General features: G+C 37.5%; 2 protein-coding genes across 6 annotated transcripts in view; one reads left to right on the plus strand and one right to left on the minus strand.

The window, feature by feature from the left end:
• Window positions 1-5,101, minus strand: part of LOC111865539 (integrator complex subunit 7) — a 28,398-nt gene extending 23,297 nt beyond the window's left edge. The window contains exons 1-8 of the mRNA XM_023853653.2: window positions 4,955-5,101; window positions 4,697-4,826; window positions 4,289-4,412; window positions 4,041-4,201; window positions 3,146-3,392; window positions 2,270-2,507; window positions 928-1,027; window positions 239-447 (exon numbers count right to left, since the gene is read on the minus strand). Coding sequence (XP_023709421.1) covers window positions 239-447; window positions 928-1,027; window positions 2,270-2,507; window positions 3,146-3,392; window positions 4,041-4,201; window positions 4,289-4,412; window positions 4,697-4,826; window positions 4,955-5,045 — 1,300 coding nt within the window. The 5' untranslated portion in view covers window positions 5,046-5,101. The remainder of the gene's footprint in view (window positions 1-238; window positions 448-927; window positions 1,028-2,269; window positions 2,508-3,145; window positions 3,393-4,040; window positions 4,202-4,288; window positions 4,413-4,696; window positions 4,827-4,954) is intronic.
• A 118-nt stretch (window positions 5,102-5,219) lies between these two features.
• Window positions 5,220-26,081, plus strand: LOC111865571 (vang-like protein 2). Of its 5 annotated transcripts, XM_033751863.1 has the most exons (9): window positions 5,220-5,566; window positions 5,664-5,920; window positions 7,294-7,411; window positions 8,696-9,322; window positions 10,558-10,767; window positions 11,576-11,768; window positions 13,342-13,550; window positions 15,788-16,011; window positions 26,043-26,081. In XM_033751863.1, the coding sequence occupies exons 2-8, from the start codon at window positions 5,808-5,810 to the stop codon at window positions 16,004-16,006; spliced, it is 1,689 nt and encodes a 562-aa protein (XP_033607754.1). In that variant the 5' UTR covers window positions 5,220-5,566; window positions 5,664-5,807; the 3' UTR covers window positions 16,007-16,011; window positions 26,043-26,081. The 5 variants fall into 5 exon arrangements, with proteins under 5 accessions (XP_033607754.1, XP_023709486.1, XP_023709488.1 ...); XM_023853718.2 differs by lacking the exon at window positions 26,043-26,081 and having other exon boundaries at window positions 15,788-17,216; XM_023853720.2 differs by lacking the exon at window positions 26,043-26,081 and having other exon boundaries at window positions 11,576-11,750; window positions 15,788-17,216.
• Window positions 26,082-26,829: the final 748 nt, after the last annotated feature.

Genomic DNA, 26,829 nt, shown 5'->3' on the forward strand with positions numbered 1-26,829 from the left:
GGTTCCTCCAAAATACTGTTAACAATCTATGAAACTACACAGTATTATAATGCAGGAAACTTAGACCTTACAGTATATATTTCATTAGAGTCATATATATGAAGCAGAGATTGTATACCTTCAGGGTATGGTGTTTGAGCACAGAGACAGCTTTACTTTTACTCTGTATCTAAAGTTGTTACTAATATGTTGGTAGCTTTTACAGGAATCTGCATCACTGAACAAAAAGAATGCCAACCTGATGTGCCCATGAGACGAGTCCCAATGAGGTCGACAAAACGAGGACAGAGGTCCCTATGAACTTGACACAAGCTGACTGCACAGCGAAGGCAAACTTTAAGCTCATAGTTATGTTCCTGCCCTGAGTCACATGTGACGAGAAGGAACAGAGATTCAACAGTATCCACAGCCTCGCTCACTCCATGTACTGGCATTTCTTCTTTATAACTGAGGCATCAAGACATTACACACTTATATTAGGTTATAAATTGCACCATGGTTTAACACTTGTTTAGATCAGTGGTTCCCAAACTTCTTTACATGCCTCTCCTTCAGTTCTAAACAAACCCTCGTCCCACCTCTTTGCATTACATAAAATAAGAGACAATATTTACTGAGACCTGCTGAAGAGCATGGGAAAAATTCTGAACACAGCAAGAAAACTGCTATTGCCATCACTGGTGCAAAAAACAAGTACACTCTATACAGGGTTTGTCCGAAAAGTAATGTCAGTTATTTTATTGTGAAGTGACTATACGTCGCAGCACTCTCAGACCGGTTGGGCTCGGTGGAGGGGGAAGTCAGCTTATGAACCCGCGGTCGCTTAGTCGTCTCCGAACTTCCTGAGAGTGACGAAAGGCTTNAATGGCTATTACCAGTGACAGTAAAAATGCAAATATAAAACAGTAGTAATGGCAAATGTCTTACCAATAACACACAATTCTAGTCATAACTTGTACTGCTTTTGCAGCAATTACGGGATTACTAGAATAGCAACTTCGATTGCATAGCTCCATCAAAGGTGAATCTGAAAATCACAGAAAGAAAATAGTTTATAACTATTACCAATACACTTTATTTTCAGGGGTCAGCCTAGATTGTGTGTGAAGTACTGCAGCTGTATCAACCTACTTCAACTCAGTTGAAACAACATATTTCTGTGACAGTACTGTATACAATGTGTCCACAAAATAATGATGGGGTTTTGGGAGGACCTGTCTCCATATACACACACAAGGAATCACATTTAATGTTGTACTTGTACATTCCTCTATTAAAATGGTTTCACGAGCGGCCACCAGAAGCCACTGCATTGTACCATTACATTCCCCCACTCCCACCAAGTTCTAGTGCAACATTTCCTGGAAGGAAAATGGATTAGAATGGGTGGTTAAGTACACACAAGAGAAGCTGCTGAGCAGGTAACAAGAGATATGCTACAGAGTGGGTGACAAGAAGTGGAATATCGATTTGACACATGCAGGGTCATGAACAGTGCGCATGTGGGAACTTACTAATTATGTTCAAATCTATTTGAGGTATACTTTAAGGTATTAATTTCTTAGACGTGTTTCTCATTTTTCTAAAACTCTAACCTCAGAACCCCACCATTAGTTTTCATACACCCTGTTTACTGAATTACATTTTAAATAATATATGTATATATTCTGGGCAAAATATATTCAAAACATTAGAATGCACTGTCCTCTCAGTCTACCTATAAAAGCATGAAGATCCATTTTCTGGGTGATGAAACTATGTAGAGGTGGGATGCACTGTCCATGTTTCAGAAATTACTGCAGCACTGTCCGACTTTGCCTGGGAGGTAGACATGGAGAGAGTAACATCAGCAATACAGCCTACATGTACAGTGTAATTACCAAAAAAAGATGAACAAATGTGATGTTGTAAAACTATGAGATCCATGTATTTTGAATATGACAACCTACCGCATCCAATTTTAAAATTTTGTAAACATTTAACTGGAAAGTGAGTTTTACAATATCAGACCACATTTTAGGCAGATTTATATCAACCACTGAAGAACAGCAATGCTGATTTCATTTTTTGCCCCTGTAAATATCACATGAAGTGTGACAGAGAATCTGAGAGGGTTAAAGTAAGACACAATTTGATTTTATGAGGAATGATGAGGAAGACTGGTGCGAGACAAACAGCTACAATAAATAAACACAGAGTGAGAAGCCTAAAATTAAATATAAAATGAAGAGCTCTGTACAATGTATACCAAATTCATCAGTGCCCTTACCAGGATGCAGTTGAGAATGGCAAGTTGCAGTTGATTTTGCCAAGACCTGCAGAACATCCAGTGACCAGCTGAGAACTTTCTGATATGGCGTGTTGAGGGCCACATCTACAATAGCTTCCACAGCACCTGGTGGCCACAGATGCGCTCCTTGCCCTGCAAGCAGGTGGAGTCCTTGCAGAACCTGTGCTTTCACAGCCCATCGAGGATCAGTTCGAAGATAATGAAGCAACAGTGATACCTAATAAAGGAAAATATTTTCTAACATTGATGTTTCCTATGCAGTTATGCTCCATAAGTTCTTCAATTATGCTTCAGTTGCACAGAATGTATAGCATAACACAGCAGAATAAATGAAAGAGAAAACAAGAGGAAAACACAGGACATATGTACAAGAGGAAATTCTTATGGGAACATGGAGAAGAATCAAGAAGACACAGTGGACAATGATATCAACAACAGCCATGCCAGACTAATGGAGAAGACAACCTTCAATCCGGAGAGCCATTACCTAGTTGTAACTTGGGAAGATCCAAAGATTAGTCTGTGGGTTACCTGTTGACCCTGCATCAACTGTAGAAATTGGCAAATTTGGAAGGTGGGTGGAAGGAATATTTCTAAGTAACACAGTATCTTTGCTTGACAGAGGCAAACCATAAAGAAACACACTTCACAACTTTAAGTACCTTACTCAAGACTCAAAGCAAATACCTTCAAAATGCTTACTGCTCATTCAATCTGTTTGTTGAATGGCTCCAAGAACCAATAAAATCCATTCATGGAAAATATCTATGTCTGCACACGTATATACAGTCAAAACCCAAACAACATACTTGAATTCTTACGGAGAAACTAGTTAAACCAAACTGTGTATCTAACCTGATTTGGAATGTCAACCAATGTAGCAGAAGCCAACTGTGTCAGGGAGTTGAGGGTGACCAAAACAAATTCTTGGGCAGGATAACTTGGCAGCAGGTCAGTGCACAACTGTCTGACCATGGCAGCTGTTGACGTATCATGGTGCATGTGCTGCAATATAGGGATCAGTTGCAGTTTCATATGTGCTGGAGTTGCCAACCCCTGGATCATGTCCGAGATCTTATTGCACATGCTCACTGCAAACAATCTGGAAAGAAGAGGAAGAACAAGATGAAAGAGAATTCCTTTTCATTGCAAACTATAATGAAACATGATACTCTTCTACCAGAACAACAATACATCACTACACAATGAAATTTGCCACTTCACACTTAGACTGCATACTGATGAATTAAATTTTGGGTTTCCATTTCAAAGGTGCCTGGTTCATATCACTGATACTTTGTTTATCTAATGAAGCTTCTTCAGTTGTATGGGCTATACAGCTCCAAAATGTGACTGAAAATAATTTAGAAAGGATGTGAAAGCAAGGGGTCATGACCTATTTTACAGTACCATCCCAGAATTTACCTGGAGGAACTGAAAAAAGAAAAGAATGCATATGTTGTCTATCAGTTATCTTGTTAGCATGTTATCAACTGAGAATCGAATCCAGGATTTCCCAAATAAAATGTTGAAGAGACTGGATGGGATGTCATGGATTGGATTGACCTGGCTCATGATAGGGACCAGTGGAGGGCTCTTGTGAACACGGTAATGAACCTTCAGGTTCCATAAAATGCTGGGAAATTCTTGAGTAGCTGCAGAATTGGTGGCTCCTCCAGAAGGGCTCAGCTCCATGAGTAAGTAAGTAAGTAAGTTAGTAAGTAAGTAATAAGTAAGATCTGAAACATACTTTGACTGTGCAGCAAACTGCATGGCAGCATAAATAGCTGCTTCCACTTCCACAGTATCATGAGAATCTAGACTACGGCGAATGCTGTGGTGTACTTGCTGCCTCTCTGGAATAATCCCAGCAACACTGCCCAGAGTCCGCAATGTAAGAGCTCTAGCTACCTGTTAAATATGCAAATGTTTCAGTAATTGATCAATTACATACTATAAATAACTTTCACTATTTTAAATACTGATATTTTTACTTACAGGGTCATTTGAATGTATGACACTAAAAATTCGGCGTACAAATTCATCGACATTCAATATTTTATCTAAATGCTTCTCACTTTGCTGGCAAACACGTAGAACCCACACACGTAAGAAATTGTTCCTGAAATAACAGAACATGTCCATTACTTACTTACCCACGGCGTAACTCACTTAATACAAAACTTAATTAATGGTTCAACTCGTTCTTGGTATGCTGTCAGTTTGGGAATTATGTTTTACAAATTGTGCAATCATTGCTTTTTAACGGCGTTGCTTTATAACTCCCGTCCTAAGTTTGGAAATTATGAAGTTTTATAAATGATGCAATAATTGATTTTGCACTTCATTCCTTTACAAATCTCGCCCGGCTGAAGGTCATGATCTTCGCAAAGCAATATTCCTCACCCAACTCTGAATACATCTGCAAGCTTAAGCAGAGATGAATTAATAAGAATCGGGAACGGGTATTTTTCAAATAGTCTTGGAAATCTCACTATTGCCTCACACTGCTCCCCAACTCGTCCAGATCGAAGACCTGTAAAGAAAACGTCCAATAAACCATCATAACCTTAACTAACAAGATGCATCGTAACCACAAATTGTTGCTAACGATTCTTACTTTCCTAAACCGTAATTTACTATAGGTCTGTGTTCATCGCTTACCCTTATCTAACTCTGTCAGTGCCGAATTCGCGTCTTGTTCAGGCTCGCCCAATCCATTTTCATTAAAAGAATTAACTCTTACACCTATCATCTTTCAAATTTTATAACCATTAGCATCTATTTCATGTGGTTTGGCTGGTTTCCAATGGTCCATAGATCTCTTGGTTTTTCTCTTTCAATCTGTTCTACGAGACTAAGACAAAGAGTATATGATGCGTAATACTGGGGTCAATGGCCACAATAAAACTAGTGCTAAAAATGAACGCTGTCCATGCTTCGGGAATGGGAATTTTTGTGGAAGAGGAGTGAGTTGTGTGTTATTGTTTATGTATTTATTTACTTTCGAAAGCACAGTTCACAACGATGTTTAAGAATGCTGTGATGATAGTCTGAAACGGGAGCATGAAATTTAAAGGCTGTTAACGTTATAACTGTGGTACACTGATCTTCCAATTTAATTTGAAAACCGCAAATGATGGGGCCTCATGTGAACACTAGCATTATTCTAAGCCATTCGTCGCAAGCGGATTGTTATCCACTGTAGTATGTAATACTTCGAATACATCAGGAATTTTACTTGAGCAAGATATTGCTTTAAAGGGTTAAGAAAAGGTAGATATCTCCACACTGATGCTGGCTTTCCCAGTGTTATGACAGTTACGAGCCTGTATAACTCATTGTATTTATAACTAAATTATGTTTTGCACAGTTGCAGGATCAAACACTGACATCACGATACTGGGTTATCGTTGAATGGACGGTGTACACAAAAGCAGTTTTAGGACCTCATGTTGGCTGGCAGAATTTTTAGATATTCCCAGCTGGACTGCAGGGGTATCATACCTAGAGAGGAATGGAGACCGAGTCGGTAAAATCTGCCCTAAGTGAACAGAGTTCCAGATCTCGAAGATCACGTAGTCACACCCACAGAAATAATTATCGGCTTCATTCTAACAGAAGCACTAGGTGTGTTTTATGTACATTTAGTTAAATACTACAGACAAGTACAGTAAGTGTGTACGTGCACGCGCGTCCATGTGTAAGTTGTGCCATTTCATATGGCATGAGTTTCCTTTGTGAGCTGGCAGGCAGAAATTCATAGTAGTCAATTATATTAATAGACGCCGTGCAAGATTTTATCTTGCTTAAATTTTGTTATTGGCAGCCCGGTCTGACCTACATGACCAACCTCTCAAATCCAGAACCCCTGGAATCAGATCAGATAACTTCCTTTGACAAAGGTGCTCAGTATACCAATAACAGAGCACATAAACCATCATAACATAACACTTCTTGGAAAATGTAATTTCTTATTGTGTCCCTTCTTGTAGAGTGTAAAGGGTTCTGATGATGGTGTATAACACTTGAAATTACTGGGTTTTTAGACTGTTATGGTGCTGTTATGCAATTTTAAGGTATTGGTACAAGGAAAAAATTACAGTGACTGCACTTACAAGCATTATCGACACCACTGCTGCATGTTGGTCCCACTGAAGCCATATTTACGGACTGTCGAGCAAACTAAACTCAAGATGGAGCATGGAATACAGTACTTGCGAGGTCTGATGTATACTTTCCCATGTCAGATAAAGAGAAATAAAAATGATGTAAATTATATAGAGGTGAACAGACAGATTACATTAGTAACGAATATGTTTCTATTGTTTTCATGTGTATGATCATTTTCATAGATGTACCAACCGCAATGTATCAAAATACTTTTCTTATTGTTGAAAGTTATAAGCAACAATAATAATAGGCTGTGCCATAGCTCATGCATTTTGTAAGTGGCTTCCCACCATGAACACAGTTTAAGTCATATATGATTTGTGGTGGACAAACTGACACTGGGGCGGGGGTCTGAGTGCTTTTGCTTCTCTTGCCAGTTCTCACTCTACCAACTGCTCCATATTCATTAATCATTGTATCATCCAGCACTGTGTGCTCTTGATCCTGACAGGGTCATTAAATAGCCAAATTAATGACAGAACAAATAATAACAACACTGCCCCTTCCCTTTCCCCTCCAAAGGCTTTGTGGAATTGAAGTAATATTTATGAGATGCAAGATTTTCACTGCATTGGAAATTTAGATTGTGTTCTTCTAGTCCATCTTCCAAGATAGAGATGACAGGCTCCTCTGAAACATTGGCAGCCATCTTTGGAGCTACATAGTAATATAACCCAGAAGACCAAAATCTAAAAATTAATATTTAGTTCATGGGTGAAGGACTGTGCATATTTTTCAGTCCCTGGAATTGTCAGTGTGTTCCGTGTTCAAACAGTATATTCTGTAACTGAGCAATATGTATTTCCATTGTAATTTTGTTTGTTCAACAGAAGTACAAGAAGTCACAGGAAGGGGGACGATCCAATGGCACCTTTCCAAACTTCAGTAACTTTAAGTGATGAGAATAGAGATGGTCAGGAGGTGATTGAGGTCCAGATTCTCCCTCAGGTTAGTAATTGCTCAAGACATGGTACACCATATCATCTCTTGGTATTTTGGGGTATGGTAATATACACTTAAACAAAGAATATATTATGCAACTTAATTTTTACGTTTAAGGTCTTTCATTCTGGTTGTTAATTTTTACGTTTATTGAAAAAACACTAGAAGTGCTGTGGGTAAATTGTAAAGACAGAACTAAATGTAATAGTGAAAGATTCAAGTTGATGTATTATAACTTAATGGAAGCATGAAATGAAGGATGAGTCTGTTAAAGGTTGTAAGTCCTGATATTATTGATATGTCATTTATTCCACAGGTGAGAATGGCTGGACTTATCTCTTTTTAGTGCTAGCCCTTACTTAATGCACTTACCTGTTTAACATTGAGTCTTCATAGTGCCTTTACTTAGATTAGTCTGTGATTAGTAAACAGACCTCATATTTCTTTTTCTACCATCTTATACTTTTTATATAGGTGAAATTGTGAGAAGTCTTTGCTCTCGTCTCTCTCCTACAATTTTTCCTTTTCAGTTCCTTGCCATTGCTTTCCTGTCTTCTTGATGTCTTCCACTACCTGGCTAAACCTTGTTCTGCATCATCCTATAGGTTCCTTTCCCTCACATTTTAATTCTCATTCCATTTTCAGTATCCTTGTTTTATCCAATCACTTTGTATGGCCAAACCATTGAAATCTTTTCTCTTTTAACTCTGAACAAATTTTGAATCCTAACTTCTTGGAAAATGTCATTTCTAATTCTGTCCCTTCTTGTAGAGTCTAAAGGGTTCTGATGATGGTGTATAACACTTGGAATTACTGGGTTTTTGGACGATGGACGAAGTCCAAAAATCCAATAAATCCAACTATCCCTTTGTGATTTTTCCACAGTACTTGTCAAAAAATTCACATTCATTGCTTAGATTCTGCTTGTGTTTCTCTTTATAAATGCCACTGTTTTGACATATTTTAATATCTGTTAAAATATATTTTATGGGTTGTTTTTCTGCACCCTTGTGGGATCCTCTTGTTCTATAATTTTAATTTTACAGTTTGCTCAAATTTAGAGCTGTTTTGTATTCTTCTGTTGGTCTCTTCATCGATTTTCCCTTCTGAATTTCACTTCTGAAATAAAGACCTCCCACCATGCTAACCAAGTTCAGTTACTAATTTACTAGAGACTCATGCTGTTCATGTATTTTTGTCATTTATGAGTATTTTGTGCCACTTCTGTGTTTCACTCATTATTACAAACAAGAGCTGTTTAATCATCTATTGCTGTTGCTCATGTTTCAGGATGACAACTGGGGTGAGAACACCACTGCAGTAACAGGCAATACTTCAGAACAGTCAGAGGTTGAAGATCTTGGGGGCGGTCAATGGACTGGAGAGCCAGACACAGGACTCAGCTTCATATGTCACCGTTATTTGGGTTCAGCATTGACCACAGTACTCTCTGTAGTAGCTTTTCTTAGTCCACTTGCCATGGTAGTCTTGCCAAAATTGGGTTTTTTCCCAGCTTTGAACCCAGGACCAACAGTAGGTTTACAGCAGCGCCTCCTGCTCCTGGCTTGCGGTGCAGAGTGCAAAGGTCTCCTTGTATCACTTGCCTTTAAACTTGTCCTGCTGGCAGCTGGAGCATGGGCCGTATTCCTGCGACGCCCTCGAGCCACAATGCCCCGAATCTTCCTTTTCCGTGCTGCTGTCTTGGTGCTTGTTCTAGTGTGTACCTTTGCTTATTGGCTCTTCTATGTGGTACAAGTGACAGAAGGAGCAGTAGCGTCGGCAACTGGAGAGGAGGCAGTCGACTATAAAAGCCTAGTGGCCTATTCTTCTAGTCTCACAGATACATTGCTCTTCATTCACTACTTGGCTGTGGTCCTCATAGAGATAAGGCATCTGCAGCCTGTGTACTATATCAAGGTAACTGTAGCACTGGAACTGCAGTTTGTCTCAGTAGACTAACATTAAATCATTATTACATGCTTCTGAGTATATAAAACTATATAGTTGCAAGAATAAATTTAAACTTTTGAAAACTAAGGAAATTCAGTGGTACCCCCATTTAACTTTCAATTGCAGTGCTTGCAAGTCAATATTTTTGGCGCTAAATTACCTTCATTTAAGGTTTTCCTCAGCTAGTGTTTAAATCCACTGCTCCCAAAAGAAATCTTAAATGTGAGTTACATTGTGAACTGTTTTTAACTTATGAAGAAAGTCGTTTTCTGGGATCTGGCACCATGTATTCTTGCAGCTACAGCTATCTGTATTTGCACACAACTCAACTACCCTGAAGATGGAGGCGATATGTTCCCCCGAAACGTCAGTTAAAACCAAGAATACACGGCGCCAGATCCCAGACTTTCTTCATAGTTATCGCCGTGAAAACCTCAAAACTTACATGTTTTTAACTTACATTTAAGGACAGTGAAATGTTTTGGACTGAATAGAAACAGTATTGCTATAAGATCATGAAAAGCAGAACATTGTAACGTATTGATAACAAGAGACACTGCAGTAAAGGTTGTTGCAAACAGCAAATGAAATTATGTGAAAGAAAGGTTTTTTTAAATAAAATATATTGGGTTGGATGAAGCTTGAAAGTTATTTTATCTAAGCATATTAGAGTGGTGGTGAAATGAAATGTACCGTCTCTTGTAGGATTTGAGGTTCTCACCAGTGGTAATGGAGAGTTCTGCCCTCTGGGATGTAATACTATGCAGTCCATTGACTTTAAGTGAACTACACAGCTGTATAGAAGATAGAACTCGTTGTACCATATTTTTTACCTAGTTTTTCATCCCATTAAAATTACATCACAGAAAAATTCTAGAATGTAATGCTACCCAGATATGTATTACATAACAAGGACATTTTAACGAATTAGACACCTTGACTCCTTGAAACAAACTCATTTCACAGATTTTTGTGGCCAACAATTGGTTAGTCTAGCAATGTTTAGATTGGCAATGCATAAATTACTGTACAAACTGAATTAGACATTAGAGCTAATATTCTAATGTAATATGATAGTCTGAATAAGAATTTCTGAGGTTTGATCGCTTGACACTGACCATAATGACTGTTTTAGTGGTAGTGCCTCAATGTAAACCTGGTTCATTGTATTCCTCTTGAATGTTCAGTGTAAATTCTTACAGGTGGTACGAAGCCCAGATGGTGAAAGCCGTGCTTACTCAGTTGGTCAGTTGAGTATCCAAAGGGCAGCAGTATGGGTGTTAGAGCATTATTATACAGAATTTCCAATTTACAATCCATATCTTGAACGGCTGCCTGTTTCCAAATCTCGGAAAGGAGGCTCCAGTTTCAAGTTTTATGATGTGGATGGCATGAATACCTCTTCACTGCAGGTAAAATATGTTAAGTACTAGACTAGTATGCTTTGTATAGGAGTGATTGGTCATTATACTAATTTATGTCTATCAGAGGCATGTTAGTATTTTTAATATTAGTGATGGTGATTGAATCAAACATGGGATCTTCTGAACATTATGCTAGTACATTAACCACTAGATCTAGTAGGAGAGAAGCTGTGGCTGAGTGACTACTAGTCGCTGCGCACTCCATGGAATTATTAATTCCATTTCTATTCATGTGATTTTTGGAAAGTTTTCTTGTAACAACACATGTCCTCCTACATCATCTCTGCAGTTGCATTAACAGAGGCTATTTAATATTCTTTGCTTATGTATTCTTCTGATCAGAATCAATCATTCCCAGTTTCAGATATTATAATATTGTCAGTATTTAATGCTTTCTGTTTTGCAAACTTTTCAGTGGTTAACACGTAGTTCAAGTGGGACAGTCACCCTCATAGTAAAATCGTTTTAGGTTTGGAAGTGTAACATTCCAGTGCTCATTTCATGATTATAAAATAACTTATTGCAGAGAAACACATACTGTGTGAGAGATTCACATTCAAAGCATTTATTCATTGTGATCAGTAGGAGATGGCACAACATCACAGTTCTCTAAGCTCATGTCGATCATGCAGTTAGATTTTTGGAAATTGTGTTTTAAAACTGAGACAGTTTGCATTTTGGCAAAATGTGATAGATATTACCTCTGCTCATGAAATATTTTAAAGTGTCTATCATAAATGCTGTTGTAAATTGTATAATTTGACAGATGTATTGACACATTGGCTCCTTGTTATAGCAGAGCCAGTCACGTGCCATGTTGGCTGCCCATGCCCGTCGTAGGGATTCTAGCCACAATGAACGTTTCTACGAAGAACATGACTATGAACGTAGAGTGAAGAAACGCAGAGCACGCCTTATTACCGCTGCAGAAGAGGCTTTCACCCATATTAAACGTCTCCATAATGACCAAGGTTGGCAAAATATGCAAGGTACAAGGTGCTATCCATGTATTTGCTTGAAAGGATTGAAGAAAACACTAACACACTCACCTCTACCTCTGGAAAAAGAACCTGAAAATTTAACACTGCTATTACCAAAGGCATCCATTGGCTGTATTATCTTCTTTAAGAGGTTTTACCCTGAAACATGCATATTAAACTTTGTTTTTCTCATACATGGTACATACATCTTATCATAACCTGAAATTGATTAACCTAACAATACTAAATAAGGTGTAAAAATAAAGAAATTTCTGGTTATGTAACATTCTTCATTCTCATTAACTTTGTCTCTCAAAGGTTCAAATAGGTTAGCTGAGATAGCTGAGTCAATATAGCAATGGGCTTTGGACTGGACAGCTGGGGTTTGATTCTTGGCAGGGGCAAGAGATTTCTCTTTTCTGCACTGTGTCCAGACTAGCTCTGGGACCCATCCAGAGGGACAATTTAACCCCCCCCCCAAAGTTCAAATAGGTTCCTGAATACTTTGTTTTCTAATACTTGGAAATATGCTCTTTCATCAAAGTGCAGCAACACTTCAGAATCAAAGACAACTGGTGAAATAATTGTTGTATATACATTAATCTTTAGGACTGGAGAGGTTACTAATACTTATTGAACTTGAATGATGATAAGTTTGAATTTATTCTTATCTTAATTTCAGCATGTACCCCATTCTTGTTTTTAATGTTCCCATATTTATTTGAAATGATTTTCAAACCATACATTTTATTTTTGTAAATGTAAAGTTGAATTTTGTAATACGAAATAAATAAAATGAAATATTAAGAGAGTGAAAAATATGTCATTGTTTTGATGTTGTTTATATTAGAATCTTTATTGGTACGATATAATTAACAGTGTCAGTTGTGCATTATGTGATATTTGAGGTTCTCAGAGAAGTAACAAAAAAGAGTGCCATTTTCTCAGCTGTGACACAGTGTGGTCTAGTAGAAGTTTGGTGGTGTTTCAGAGGAATGTACTTCCTCCATCTTCAGGATCGAGGAGTAAACCAAGTAAGCAGCTTACTACTTTCTTGGGTGGCTTACTACTTAATCCTGAAGCTAGAGAACGTACATCTTCAGAAATTTTACAAAACTTCTACCATACTATATGATGTTACATCTCAGGAGATACTACTTTTCATACATTATTACTTTAAGTAATGCATTAAGGCCAGTCACGGTAGCTGAGCGGTCTAAGGGGTGCGCTGTCTTCACTCGCTCGGAAGCCGGGATCGTGGGTTCGAATCCCACTCAGGGCATGGATGTTTGTATGTGTTTTTCTGTGTTTGTCTACAGGTAGAAGTCTTGCGACGAGCTGATCACTCGCCCAAGGAGTCCTACCATATGTGTAAGATCTAGTAAACTGAAGTGAAACGGAGAGTTTCATGGAGGTAGGCCTAGGACCAAATTGGGGGTGTAGTGCCACAGGAAAAAAAAATGCATTAAGACTGTAGAACTGTCATACCTTGTCTCTTATGCATTCATTCCTCACAAAAGGTGTAGGATGTAGGTTGGAAACATTTCTTTATCTTTCATACCTTACGGTTATTTACTTACAGTGCCTGCAATACCAATGGATCCTCAGGAGGCTGCTCAAGCTGTGTTTCCTTCAATGGCTCGAGCTCTTCAGAAGTACTTGAGAGTCACACGACAACAGCCTCGTCACTCTGTTGAATCAATCCTCACACATTTAGCAGATTGCCTCAGTCATGATCTGACACCTCGAGCCTTTCTTGAGCCTTTTCTTGTACCCTCACCTGTGCTTCAGGTATATTTTAATCTTTAAAAAAAATTGAAATAAATTGACATTAGGATGACATGGATTGAAATAAATCCACTCATATGGAGACCCATAAGGATGCAGGTAACCTACCAATCAACTGTCCACTTTTCTTGAATGTGTTATTAATCTTTTCATGGTCATGACATAACTGTCTGTGTCTGGATTAATGTCACATTATAATGCAGATAGCTGTCAGGATAAAAAAATATCCCATGCCTGTCCTACAGCACATATCAAGAGATGATTATGGTAGGTAATTCTTTCATCCTATGGTTACCTTTCAAATTACTGTTACATTTTTTTTTGTTAAGAGAGATACTGTATCAGTAAAATGGATAATCAGCATTTTCAGTTGTCTTTTTAAATAAATGTATTTCACTGCATCATGGTAGAGGTGCCCCTTAGAAATTGAAGTGCATATCTTATTCTATTTGTTTTATCGGGTGTTCTTTGGCTGACTTACATATACAGATGATCTTATACTGTCCCTACTTGTGTTATACCATATTTTCTTGAATACCACGTGCCCTCAAATAAGATACACACCCCAGTTTTTAAGATGGGGTAAAAACAATTTTTTTAAAAAATATTCCAAGTATTAAACATTAACTAAATATCAAACACTAATAAACATATTAGGTCATGTAGCACGAATGGGGGAGATGAGGAATGCATATAGGATATTGGTGGGAAAGCCAGAAGGAAAGAGACCATAGGGAAGACCAAGGCGTAGGTGGGTAGACAATATTGGAATGGATCTTAGAGAGAGGATGGGATGGTATGGATTGGATAGATCTGACTCAGGATAGGGACAAGTGGAGGGCTCTTGTGAACACAGTAATGAACCTTCGGGTTCCATAAAATGCTGGGAAATTCTTGAGTAGCTGCAGAATTGGCGGCTCCTCCAGAAGGGCTCAGCTCCATGAGTAAGTAAGTAAGTAAGTAAATAAATATATTAAATAATAAACATTATTTCATATAGAAAAAAAAATTCTGTGTTATTTGTGATGCTGCTACATTTACGGTTCCTGAGACCTGGTGTCCTGCAACATGAAAATATTCATAGTGGTCCTTCCTCTTTATTCTTTTGTGACTTCATCACATAATACTTGCCAATTAGACACAAAGATTATGTGCCTGCAGCATTTTATTCTCCACTGCTTCTGTTGTCAGCAGAGCTTACGTGGTCATCATCACTGTACATATTGAAATCATCATCTGATCCATCAAGGCTATTTGAGATGCCGCACTTCTTGAAATTCCTCTCTACTAGTCCAGGTGAAATACATTCCCACACGTCTTTCATGCTTTAGCTTCAATTTTTCACCCAACATGAAACATCATAATAGCATACCCTGTGTACCATTTTTTTCAATCAAAATCACAGCTTGAAACTGACTTGCACTTGTGAATAAATTGAAATGAACTGCACCGTTGCTAGTAGTGTGGTACATGCTAATACAAGAGCTAACAGAGGAGTGGGCTGCTCCTGAGTGCTAAATATGACAGACGAATAGTGCTCTTAACTTAAATGCAAATAAGTTGCACACCATACTTTTTGGCACAATTTTTTTTTCTGAAAAATATGAGTTAGTTATCTCAGAAAATACAGTACATATAAACATACACAGATCTTCCCCATATTACAAAGGACTCAGCTCATGTAAATCCAGCTTTGTGTAAAAACATGTGAAAGCAAATTTAAGTTATGTGTTGGCAGGTAGGTGGATAAATTTGATTTGATTCATTAAAATATTTATAAATTATTACAATTAATCTCTTTATAAGTGTGGTTTAAAAAAGATTTTGTTAAAATTTTTAGAACCAGTTTGGTTCATGTCCTTTAAAGAGAGGCAATATAAAGGACATGAACCGAATTGATTCTAAAAATGTTAGCAAAATCTTTTTTAAACCACACTTGTAAACAGATTAATTGTAATAATTTATAAATATTTTAATGTTTTCATGCACATCACTGTAGTTGTTAAAGGATCAGATGTTATATTCATGGCATTATGATGGTATTTTATATATGTATTAATATTGACCAAACATATCGTAATGGTAGTTCCTGTCTGTATTCATATATCCTTCTGAAGATGGTATCTAAGGATGAAAGCTTGAAAAGGAAAAATTAAAAAAAAAAAGCATTTTATCACTGACACTGGATGGAGTTGATTAACCTTTCATAATATGTGGATAACATTTTAAATTTTTTTCAGAATGAAAAGGAGCAAAAACCTGTGCAGACTTGGGCTCTTATTTGTGAAGAGTTGCTATCACGTCCTGTTAGTCATGGGATCACGTTCCAGTTACGTCAGAATGATGTGTCACTCCTGTGCCATGTTCGTGCTTTGCCTCACTTCAATGTTACAGAAGAAGTAGTTGACCCCAAGTCAAACAAATTTGTTCTCCGCCTCAATTCAGAAACTTCTGTCTGACCCAGGTGTGAACAGACTTTAAGTTATTATTAGTTCTCAGAAAGAATGCTCATACACACACACACCCACACTAGTATATCATAGTAGACTGTAACATAAATTATTGATATTTGCATTTAATATAATTCAAGAATGGTTTTTGCTGTGCAAAAACTTGTGTGTCATTACCATATAAAGTATCATTATTAAAAACTGTATTTGTAACAGCCCGAATTAATGTGCAATCAGTATAATATTTAATTTAGATAATCAGCATAACAGGCAATGCTGGTAATTTAAGAGAGAATATGGTGATTTAGGTGAACAAAAGCTGGTATTTATTAGCATAAGAACATATTTTTTTTAATGTAGTAAAGTAAATATTGAATTGTTTAGACACCAGTGGAAATAAATAGGAATACAGGATGAACTTCCCCAAAAATGATAAATTAGGAGCATAAGTGTTCCATTTTGAATTTGGTGATATTTATAAAGACTTGCATAATACTTACTTTAGATATCAGATTTGAATAGATCGTTTGTTCCATAGTTATCTTTGTCCCTTGTGTTATTCAGATAGCCTTCTGGTTTACCAGTGCTGTCATTTGGGTCTTATTCACATCGCTGTTGTATTTTTGTTCATGTGGCAAAATGGAAGTTACTCTTCAGTATATTATCCAAAACACATTTGTTTCAATATTCAAAAAATAAGATACCCATTCCATCTATTGGTAACAACTTAAAATATAAAGGTTAACTTATTTGAAATGTAAGCCACGAGCTTACCTCAATATTAACCAGAAGGGATGGCATCTTACTAAGCAGGCTGACTTATGTGATAGCACTTCTGGCTTTTATTCAAGAAATTGCAAGTTCAAATTTCAAGTGGAACACTGTCTACCTTAACTACACTTTTCATGGTTTTCCTCAGTGCTTCCAAGCAAATGCTGGGATAGTACCTAAAATTAGGTCATGGCTATTCTATGTCATTTCCAATTCATTATTCACCAGTTCTGTCATTCAGTGCTATTTGAAGGAAACTGAGCAGTTAATTTTAATTTTTCATTTAATAGTCTGGTTAAATTCAGCTTTATGGTCTCTGAATCTCATTGCCATTTCTGGAGACAAGAGAACCAAATTAGGCTAATATAATTTATGTTGATAATAACAGTTTTCTTTCACTCAGTCTAAACTTCTAATGTACACATCTTAGAAGTTACTTACCGCAATTTGCTTTTCTTCATTTAAATTTCAAGCACTGTATTGAATGAAATACAGTATACTCTGTATATCTGTGGACGTTTCACCCAGTTTGCAGCTTTCCCAGTTGCCCTTTTAGACACATTCGCAACCTTGCAGAGCACACATTTAGTTCACTCATCCCATTTGTCAATCCGTGTTTATACATGAAGTATCCTGAGAACAGACGGATGGATTTTTATGAAATTTGATATTGGAGAATTTTACCAAGAATTGCCAAGTACCGGGAGATGGAAAAGTTGTGCACATCACACTAAGCAATTATATTTTGCTGGTTTAATGCACAAATTACAAGACATACAGTACTTACTATAAGTGTTTATAACCTTACATCTTAGAAATGCAAAATCTAATCATGTCTTTGCAACATATGCTCGAAATGGCTTCCCTGTTCAACAATGCATGCACGAGCTCTTTTTACCATGTTTGAGGCAACTTTGTGGAGCACCTGTAAACTGATGCTGTTAATCGCTGTTGTAATGTTCCTCTTGAGGTCATCCAGTGTATGCGGATTGCTTTTATAGACAATTCCTTTGAGGTTCCCCCAAAGGAAAAATCTACAGGTGACAATTAGGTTGAACGCGGGGGGGCACAATCCTTTCAAAATGAGACGGTCACCAAAAAACTCACGCAAGAACTGCATGGTTTCCTTAGATGTGTGACATGTGGCACCGTCTTACTGCAACCAACACTCAGTTCATCAACTTCAAGAAGCACAATAAACTGTGTAATGATGTCTTGGTACATTGGACTGTTCACTGTTGTTTCAAAGAAAATTGAGCCCACTTTTCAATGACGTGATACAGCACATCACACTCCAATTTTCTGACAGTGCAAGGGCTTTTCGTGTAACACATGGATTTTCAGATGACCAAATCCTGTTGTTTTGACTATTCATGTGGCCACTAAGTTTGAACCACTCTTCTTCAGAGAAGAAAACCCAATCAGACTCTTCAGTCCCATGGTTGCCATGATGAAAACTCGTTCTTGGGGAAACAACATGTCTGTCACTCAATAAACAAAGCTATACTGCAGATGTATGACTGATACATGACAGATGGCATTTCTACTCTGTAGTACTCCTACAGTACAATCTAGTGGTAGGAGATGTAATTATATTAACTGCAATACAATTTCTAACAACTTTTAATTTGATGTGCGCGACTTTTTGATTGCACTCTATATCAGTTTTCATTTACATTTAACAATTTTAATGAACCATTTTCAGCTACATGTTTATTGGTGGGAGAAATGTTTTAAACAAGAATTGCAGGGGAATGCATTTTATAGTAATAATTACTCATACCCATTTTCCCTTTAATTAGCTTGGATAATCCAGAGTATACTGTAATTGAATGCTTCTTATGAAACATGGCTTGAAATTTAAGTAGAGCGTTTGTGTGAAGTACACTTCCTTAACATGAATGCCACTTAATTGCAGATGCTGTTAAAGTAGTGTTCTATCAACATGACATTGTAGTTAAGCAGAATCTCAGATTGTGTAAGAATTTAATAAGTACTGTACTGTATTATTGATTGTAAAATTCAATATTGTAATTTATTTATAGTGTATGAAAAGTTTCCTAATAGTAACTACAATTAGATTGATATTGTCTTAATCAGAATGCAGGTGTTTGAATAAACTCTCTATGTGTGAGTGACATTGTTATGTTATGCTTACAGTGCATGAATCTTTTAAATGGAAGCTGCCAAAGTGTGCGAATGCACTCATCACTTGTGTCCACCACACAGCAAAATTTTTGTGATCATAAGATGCTTAATAATGCATTTTTTTACATTGTTCATAGTTTAAAAGGCTTCTGTTTTTAATTAAACTATATTTTCTTGATTTCATTAAAGATCATTGTATTACTTACTGAAAATTTGGGATTGTAGTTGTAACTGTAGAAGGNGTCTCTTTCCAAATACTAAATCTTAAGAGTACAAAATCTGATAGTATACAGGGTGTTTCATGACTTTAGGGCATAACTGCAGGAGGTGATTTCCTAGGTCTTTGTGATCAAAAAAGTTCGTGTAAGCATGTGTCCGATTTTGGACGGTTACGGAGTTATGACTGTTTTTTCATTCCCATACACGCCCTTGTGTGAACCGCGTCTCTCAGCTGGCGGGTCGCTATTATTAGCCAGCTACAGACAGAGCATTCGCGTTATCTCAACACTTGAGAGCTACCTAAGGCGTGGTGGGTTGGTATGTCTGGCACGGTTCACAACTGAGCAGCTGTCTGTGCTGTGGCCGGCAGTGGCATTTTTGAAAATCAGCTTTAAGCTCCAATCAATTCAAATTAGAGGTAATTTCACGAAGTTATCTTTCCATTCATACTTTAAATGTATCATGTATTATGCTGGTTTATTATTTTGTTCCGTTTATTGTCAGTAATCATTACCTTCTATTCTGAGTTTAAAACGGTCATAACTCCGTAACTGTCCAAAATCGGACACATGTTTATATGAACTTTTTTGATTACAAAGACCTAGGAAATCACCTCCTGCAGTTATGCCTTAAAGTCGTGAAACACCCTGTATATGGTTTGAAATTGCAACTGCTTTAAATTTTAATAGGAAATTCTTCTTTTATCTTATATCTTAGAAACCAAAACCTTTGAATTCACTGTAAGGCACCAAACCCATGATTTCGAAAAGGACACAAATTCTGATTTTAATATAATTAAAATCAGGAGAATTTATAAAATACTTCGTGGTTCAGTGGTAGTGTGCAGGAATGAGTCACACAATGAATGCAGCTTCATGATGGGCTACAGGCAGTTTTACCTGAAACTTATGAAATAGTGTCTGTAGAGAAGCAGTGCAGTATCATACATATCAGTAAATAAATAACTGATTTACATTGTTTTACAAATTATGCTTAACTCTGAGGTGAACTTTTTATATGCAAGTTAAGGTGCATTTTGTGATTAGATCACAGTACTTATACCATAATGTGGTATGTACACTGATTGCTTTGCATGATTCACTTTTTATACATGGCATGCCAGAATGGTGCTGTTTTCAGAGCACAAATTTTTATACATGTGTTAAATATACATACACTTCCTAGTGTTTATCCCTAATGTATTGTGGTCGTTTGTGTATGTTATGTACATTAAGTATTATGCTAGCAGCTATTGTAAATGTTCTTTATACATTTGATTACAGGTCTGTATGTAATAATACAAATGCCGTCGTGAATGCAACAATTTATTTGGTTGTAGTTCTTTGTCTTTTCTTCCTCTACACTGCATGTTTCGGCTGTAACTGGCCATCATCAGGTGTATTTTTCACTATGTAGCTGTCAGACTGCACACAGTCCAAAATCTAAAACACCAACCTGTCAGTTTTGTTTAAAATCTCGCCAACATACGCTCATCAATTTGATTTTAGAATTCAAATTTAAAATTTTTAATTTTAAAATTTAAAGTTTTAAATCACATGGATACCTGCTCTGTGTCTACATGTGCTGCAGACATTCATAGGGAACAATAACAGACATAATGGAAATTGTAACAACAGGAAAGAAGGGTAGACATTTGAATACACTAGAGAAATACCACATATACAAAGTAAGTAAGAAAGGCCTACACATGAATGACACACATAGAAACATGTTTCAAACAATATATGAGATCTATACAGACTAACAGTGTCCCCCCTCCCCACTTCCCCTTCCTCTCCTACACTCAACAACATAAAAACACAGCACACAACACACCAGACAGCAAACATATTAAAGATGAGCAGTGACACACAGAGCCTGCACAGAGTAAGTACAACAGTATAAAACACATAAGAATGGTGTAAGAACATAAGATAGTAATACGAATATTTGTGTATTACGGATAATACGTTAACGGTGCTGAAAACAAGAAATAGCCGCTGCAGCCCTGTGATTTAAAACTTTAAGTTTTAAAATTTTAAATTGGAATTCTAAAATCAAATTGACGAGTGTATGTTGGCGAGATTTTAAACAAAACTGACAGGCTGGTGTTTTAGATTTTGGATTATGTGCAGTGTGACAGCTACATAGTGAAAAATACACCTGATGATGGCCAGTTACGGCCGAAACATGTAGTGTAGAGGAAGAAAAGACAAAGAACTACAACCAAATAAATTGTTGCATTCATGACGGCATTTGTGTTATTACATACAGAAGTGTATCGTGCAAAAGGATGCTTAAATATAATATATGATTACAGGTATTTGGTTATGTTTCGACAGAGTATTCCAGTTATAATGAATTTGTATCTTATGTTCCTTTGTTTCACATATATGGAATAGCAGATCTCAATACAGTGAGTCACATAAAGCAAGATAATGCCATGAGAGGTTGTGTATATTCTGCAGAGTTTCATGAGTGTGAGGCAACTTGCACTTATGTGGATATTACAAGAGCTTTCTTGCAGTGCAAATGCTGCACATGATTATGCTTTCTCACTATATCATATTCATCTAAGAGGCACTAACCATTTTTGGAACTCATTTAAAAAATAACTCAAAACTTTAACGTGAAGACCACTGTCTTCTGGGATGTAATGCCATGGGCTTAAATGGAAGTTTGCTAACATTTTGAGAGATGTCCTGGTTCAGTCTTAAAGGTCAAAAGGTAAGCAAAGAAGGAAAGCTGTAAAACTACTTCTTCCTGGGCTTACTCTTTAAGTGTAAAGATGGAAACATTATGTTCCTTCAGAATGCAGGTTAACTTCTACTGGACTACACAGCATTGCACCCCAGAAGACGGTACTTTTCATGTTCACTGCTGTAAGAACCTCAAATTAAAAACTTTAATGTATTCAAATGAAACTATTAGTTATTTCTGTACAGTTTTTGAGCAGACCAGTCCAGGCATATAGTAAATACAGCTGGGAGTTCAAATGGCCCTTACCTAAGCCATCCAGATCAAGTGCTTTCTTATGCTCACGCTTGATATATCTGCTTCAAAGAACAGTATATAGGACCAGTTCTCAGTGTTAGACATAGTTTCAGGAAAAGCCATTTCACTTTCTGCTAAGAATTTCTCTTAGTTAGGTTTCCTAGGCCATTATAGTGTGTCTTTGAATTAGTACAAATGATGGTATTAGCACAGAATTTGCATACATCTCTGTTTCTGCTACTTCCACCTTTAGATGTTTGATTTGGGAGACACTGCATTTTCTTGCAGCTTCACATGTGTTTGTTTTGTATGTTTACTCACCATAATCTTAAAGTATTGTCATGTGTAGGAAGGTATGCATGACGAAAATAATGGATTCTAGTTCGGATGATTGGCTGTATCAGCACTTCCGTTACACTCTCTCTCTCTTAATTATAATTAGTACAACACTGTCGCTGTTTCTACACTTTATAATTCGCTGTTACACACACACTAGTCCTCTCTTGGTAACACAGTTAAAACACACGAACTAGCACTTCAAATCACTCCAGATATCACTGCACTACAGCACACGTGAAGTCTTCAGCGTCCATTAACACTCACAACTCCATGATGGCTTCATGTCCGTGACTCACAGGTTCTCGGCTATGACTAGCTACATCTGACTGTAAACAACCTTCACTGTCCCCTGCAAACCTTCAGCCTGTACCCCATAGAGAACACATATTATTGTAGATGTGTTTACAGTGCCATTGCTTAGAAACATATTGCATAACCCTGTTCTACTGTTGCGTTGCACCGAGCACATTGAAAACAAGTCACATGCTAGCTATCACACCAGTCCATTAGCATGCTGATTGTTGCCTATCAAAGCTATAAACATTCATCCTATTGCTGCGTGACTTTAAGCAAGAAGGTATTTAGTGCGCCGTGGCCTAGCTATACATGTTACATTATATATCATAACTGTGGTACTTGATACTTTTTGACACATTCTCCTGTTTACATTGGTGCATCCCTTCTTGACAGAATCTGCCAATTTTATGGTCAGAGACACTTGAATGATATAAATCAGTTCTGCATTTTGTAAGTTTTGAGGTTTTCACAGCGATGACTATGAAGAAAGTCGTCTTCTGGGTTTTGGCGCCGTGTATTCTTCGTTTTGGCCGATGTTTCGGAGGAACGTATCGCCTACATCTTCAGAGCAGGTTCAGTTCTGCATTTGTTTCCTAACTTACGGTACTTCAGGCAATTTCATGCAGCCAGTGGCTTCAGACCTTGAAACATACTTCTGTCTCTCACATTTTCTCACTACCTATTCTGATAGCATGACAGTGCAAATTCACGATAACTCATAATGCTTGGTGGGGAGGGTTTACTCATCTTCCATCTGAGCATACCAGTCTCTCTTGATGTCACACCCCAGTCACAAAGCAGAAATATTTGTCAGAAAATTCTTGAAGTTCAAGACTGAAAAATGCACATTTGAATCAAGATTGAGAATTTTTTTCTTGATTTGATCTCAAGAATCTGAGACTCGTGCATGCCTAGCTTTAAACCTTATTGTCTGAAGCTGGCAACAACTTCACTTCCTTAATTGGTTTGTCTGTATGACATTTCAAATCATCTGTAAAGATTATGTCTTCCTGTTGCTTATAGATGATACGCAGTATGTGCCAGGTGATATACATCATCATCATCACATTGTTTTGAGGGACTCACGCTTCATACAATCAGTATCTTTGCTAACATACGTCGTGTGTTCAAAAAGTATCGAACCTTTGGTCAGCAGAAATACATTTATTGATTAGGAGGTACAAAACCCTAATCCCCTTCAATGTAGTCTCCTTGGTAATGCACAACCTTCTCCCAGCACTCCCGCCATTGTTGGAAACACTTCTGGAACGCGTCTTTTGGAATGGTGATCAGCCGGTCCATTGCATTCCTCACGATGTCTTCTCTTGTCTCAAATCGGGTTCCTTTCAGCAGCATTTCATCTTGGGAAATAGCCAAACGTCACACGGAGCCATGTCGGGGGAGTAGGGAGCCTGACGAACCACAGGGATGTTGTGTTTGGCGACGAAAGTCTGAATCAGATGTGCAGAATGGGCGAGTGCGTTATCATGATGGAGCTGCCAAGTTTTTGCTGCCCACAGATCCAGTCATTTGCACCGCACAGCATCACGAAGGCGACGAAGGACCTCCTGGTAGTATTCCTTTTTGATCATTTGGCCTTGTGGTGCGTACTCATGATGCACAACCCCATGGGAGTGGAAGAAAACGGCCAACATGACCTTGACATTGCTGCGGACCTGCTGTGCTTTTTTGGCCTCGGGGATGTCGGATGTTTCCACTGTGACGACTGCATCTTGGTTTCCAGGTCGCACCCGTAAACCCACAACTCATCGCGGTGTTCAGAAAGTTGGGGTTACTGTTTGCATTGTCCAACATGTCCTGTGCGATTTCCAGATGGCGTTGCTTCTGCTCCATTGTTAGCAGTTTCGGTACAAATTTCACAGACACTCTCCTCATACCCAAATCCTAGGTCAAAATTGAATGTACTGATCCGATGCTTACCCCTATCTCCTTCGCAAGTTCTCGGACTGTGATATGACGGTCCTCCATGACCAAAGTCCGCACTTGCTCAATGACATTCTCATTTCGGCTTGTTGAGAGTCTGCCTGAATACGGTTTGCTGTCCACTGATGTGTGGCCATCTTTGAAGCAGTTGTACCACTCCTTTATCCGTGAGTTGCTCATGGCGTCATCCCCAAAAGCCTGTTGAATCTTGTGAATGGTTTCCACTTGGGTATCACCAAGCTTTTGGCAAAATTTGATGCAATATCACTGCTCATGTTGTTCCAACATTTTACACATTACTGGAATCCGATGTGCGCTCACTACACGTCCTCACTCATAGGCCGACTGCCAGCAACTGACGCTTTCTGTGCAGGCGGGAAAAATTCATGACTGCGCATGAATGTCCCCTCCACATCTCCACCAAAGGGAGCCTCCCGCACTTCATTGGTTTACGCGGGGAAAAAAGAAGGTTCGATGCTTTTTGAACACACCACGTATTACTAAGACTGCAGAGCATAAAGTTTTCATATTGTTGAAGCCTGATATTTTGTTTCACATTTTCTTCTTAAGGAAATTTTGGATATAAACCAAGGGGATATCTATACTGTGTACCTTCCTTGAATCATTCATGATCAAAGTCCCAGCTTATAATTTTCTAATTGTCACTTTCTTCCTCATCTTCTTTAACTCCTACAGTTCATTTTACACATTGTAGTTACGCAACTACATGAGAGAAAATGATGATATGACAGCGAAGGAATGGAAATGGCCATATTGAACCTGGTCTTTGAGTTTTGGCATAACAATATACTCGACCTTTTATGGAGATGGAAAGTATTTTACTTCTGTATTATGCTTTTTATTTAAAATTTCTTTTCTCAGGCACCAGTGGTATGTTAACTTGAAAATATTCTTTGTACTTAATATATTGAAAACAGTTGTTACTTCAGAAGCTAGGATGTACATTCTTATATGATGTTATTGGAAGTTCAGTTTTTTATCATAGATTTTTCAGCAAAATGCTTCTTCCATAGATACACAGTGTAGAAATATGGTGTATATGTTGTGTGCAAAGTAAAACTTATATAATGAGTGTGTGCTTTCAGTATTCTGAACTTGTTCAATCATTATGTGACAATAAGTGTAGCATTTTTTATATAATTCCATATGAGATTAATGTACAAAATAAAGATATTCTTTTGGTCCATCTTATGTGTATTCAAACAAGTCTGCATTTTTATTTATTTATTTATTGCATTCCTTCCAGTGCACCACTTTTGTTTTATCTGTACTTATAAATAATGTTTGTACAGAAATTTATGTTGGATTCCAGGTTCTCACAGTGGGGACTATAAAGAGTGCAGTCTTCTGGGTTGTAACACCATGTGATGAAAAGAGAGCCTGACATTTCAGAGGAACTTCACCTCCATCTTCATGGTCAAAAATAAGCTGAACAAGAAACTTGTTTGGCTTACTCTCTAATCTTGAAGATGGAGGCAGGGTATTCGGACTTTTACAGGTACCATATGGTAGATGTATTTCCTGGCATGTTACATCCTTGTCTATTCTGAAAGAATTTTTATAGTATGAAGTTATGTGCTTTTCAATTTTGCTTTAGAATATACCATTAGGTAGGTCCAAGAAAACCAGGTGGGACTGAAGTTAAATGGAACACATCAGCTGTAGGTCCGTGCTGATGTTAATATGCTGGGTGATAATTAGATACCAAAAAGAGAAACATACAGAGTTTATTTGCTGATAGTAAGGAGGTTGGTCTAGAAGTAAACACAGAGAAAACTAAGTATATCTTCCTGTCATGTCACCAGAATGTGCGGCAAAACCATGACATAAAGATAGCTAACAGACATTTTGAAAATGTGACACAGTTCAGACTTTTGGGAATGGCTATAACAAACTCAAACCTGATTCAGGAGGAAATTAAGAGGAGATTTAATTCATGTAATGCATGCTACCATTCAGTCCAGAACCTTTCATCCTCTTGTCTGCTATCTCAAAACATAATAATTAAAATATACAAAGCTATAATTTTGCCTGTGGTTCTATATGCATGTGGAACTTGGTCTCTGACGTTAAAGGAGGGACATAGACTGAGAAGAGGT

The sequence above is a fragment of the Cryptotermes secundus genome, unplaced genomic scaffold, assembly GCF_002891405.2.
Source record: "Cryptotermes secundus unplaced genomic scaffold, Csec_1.0 scaffold836, whole genome shotgun sequence".
Taxonomy (NCBI): Eukaryota; Metazoa; Arthropoda; class Insecta; order Blattodea; family Kalotermitidae; genus Cryptotermes; species Cryptotermes secundus.

What these genes read in the sequence shown, in the direction of transcription:
- LOC111865571 (XM_033751863.1), top strand. Translation starts at nt 5,808, where the DNA reads ATGGAGACCGAGTCGGTAAAATCTGCCCTAAGTGAACAGAGTTCCAGA. An exon ending in AGGTCCAGATTCTCCCTCAG is followed by an intron (nt 7,412 to 8,695) that starts GTTAGTAATTGC and finishes CTCATGTTTCAG; the next exon opens with GATGACAACTGGGGTGAGAA. An exon ending in TGAATACCTCTTCACTGCAG is followed by an intron (nt 10,768 to 11,575) that starts GTAAAATATGTT and finishes TCCTTGTTATAG; the next exon opens with CAGAGCCAGTCACGTGCCAT.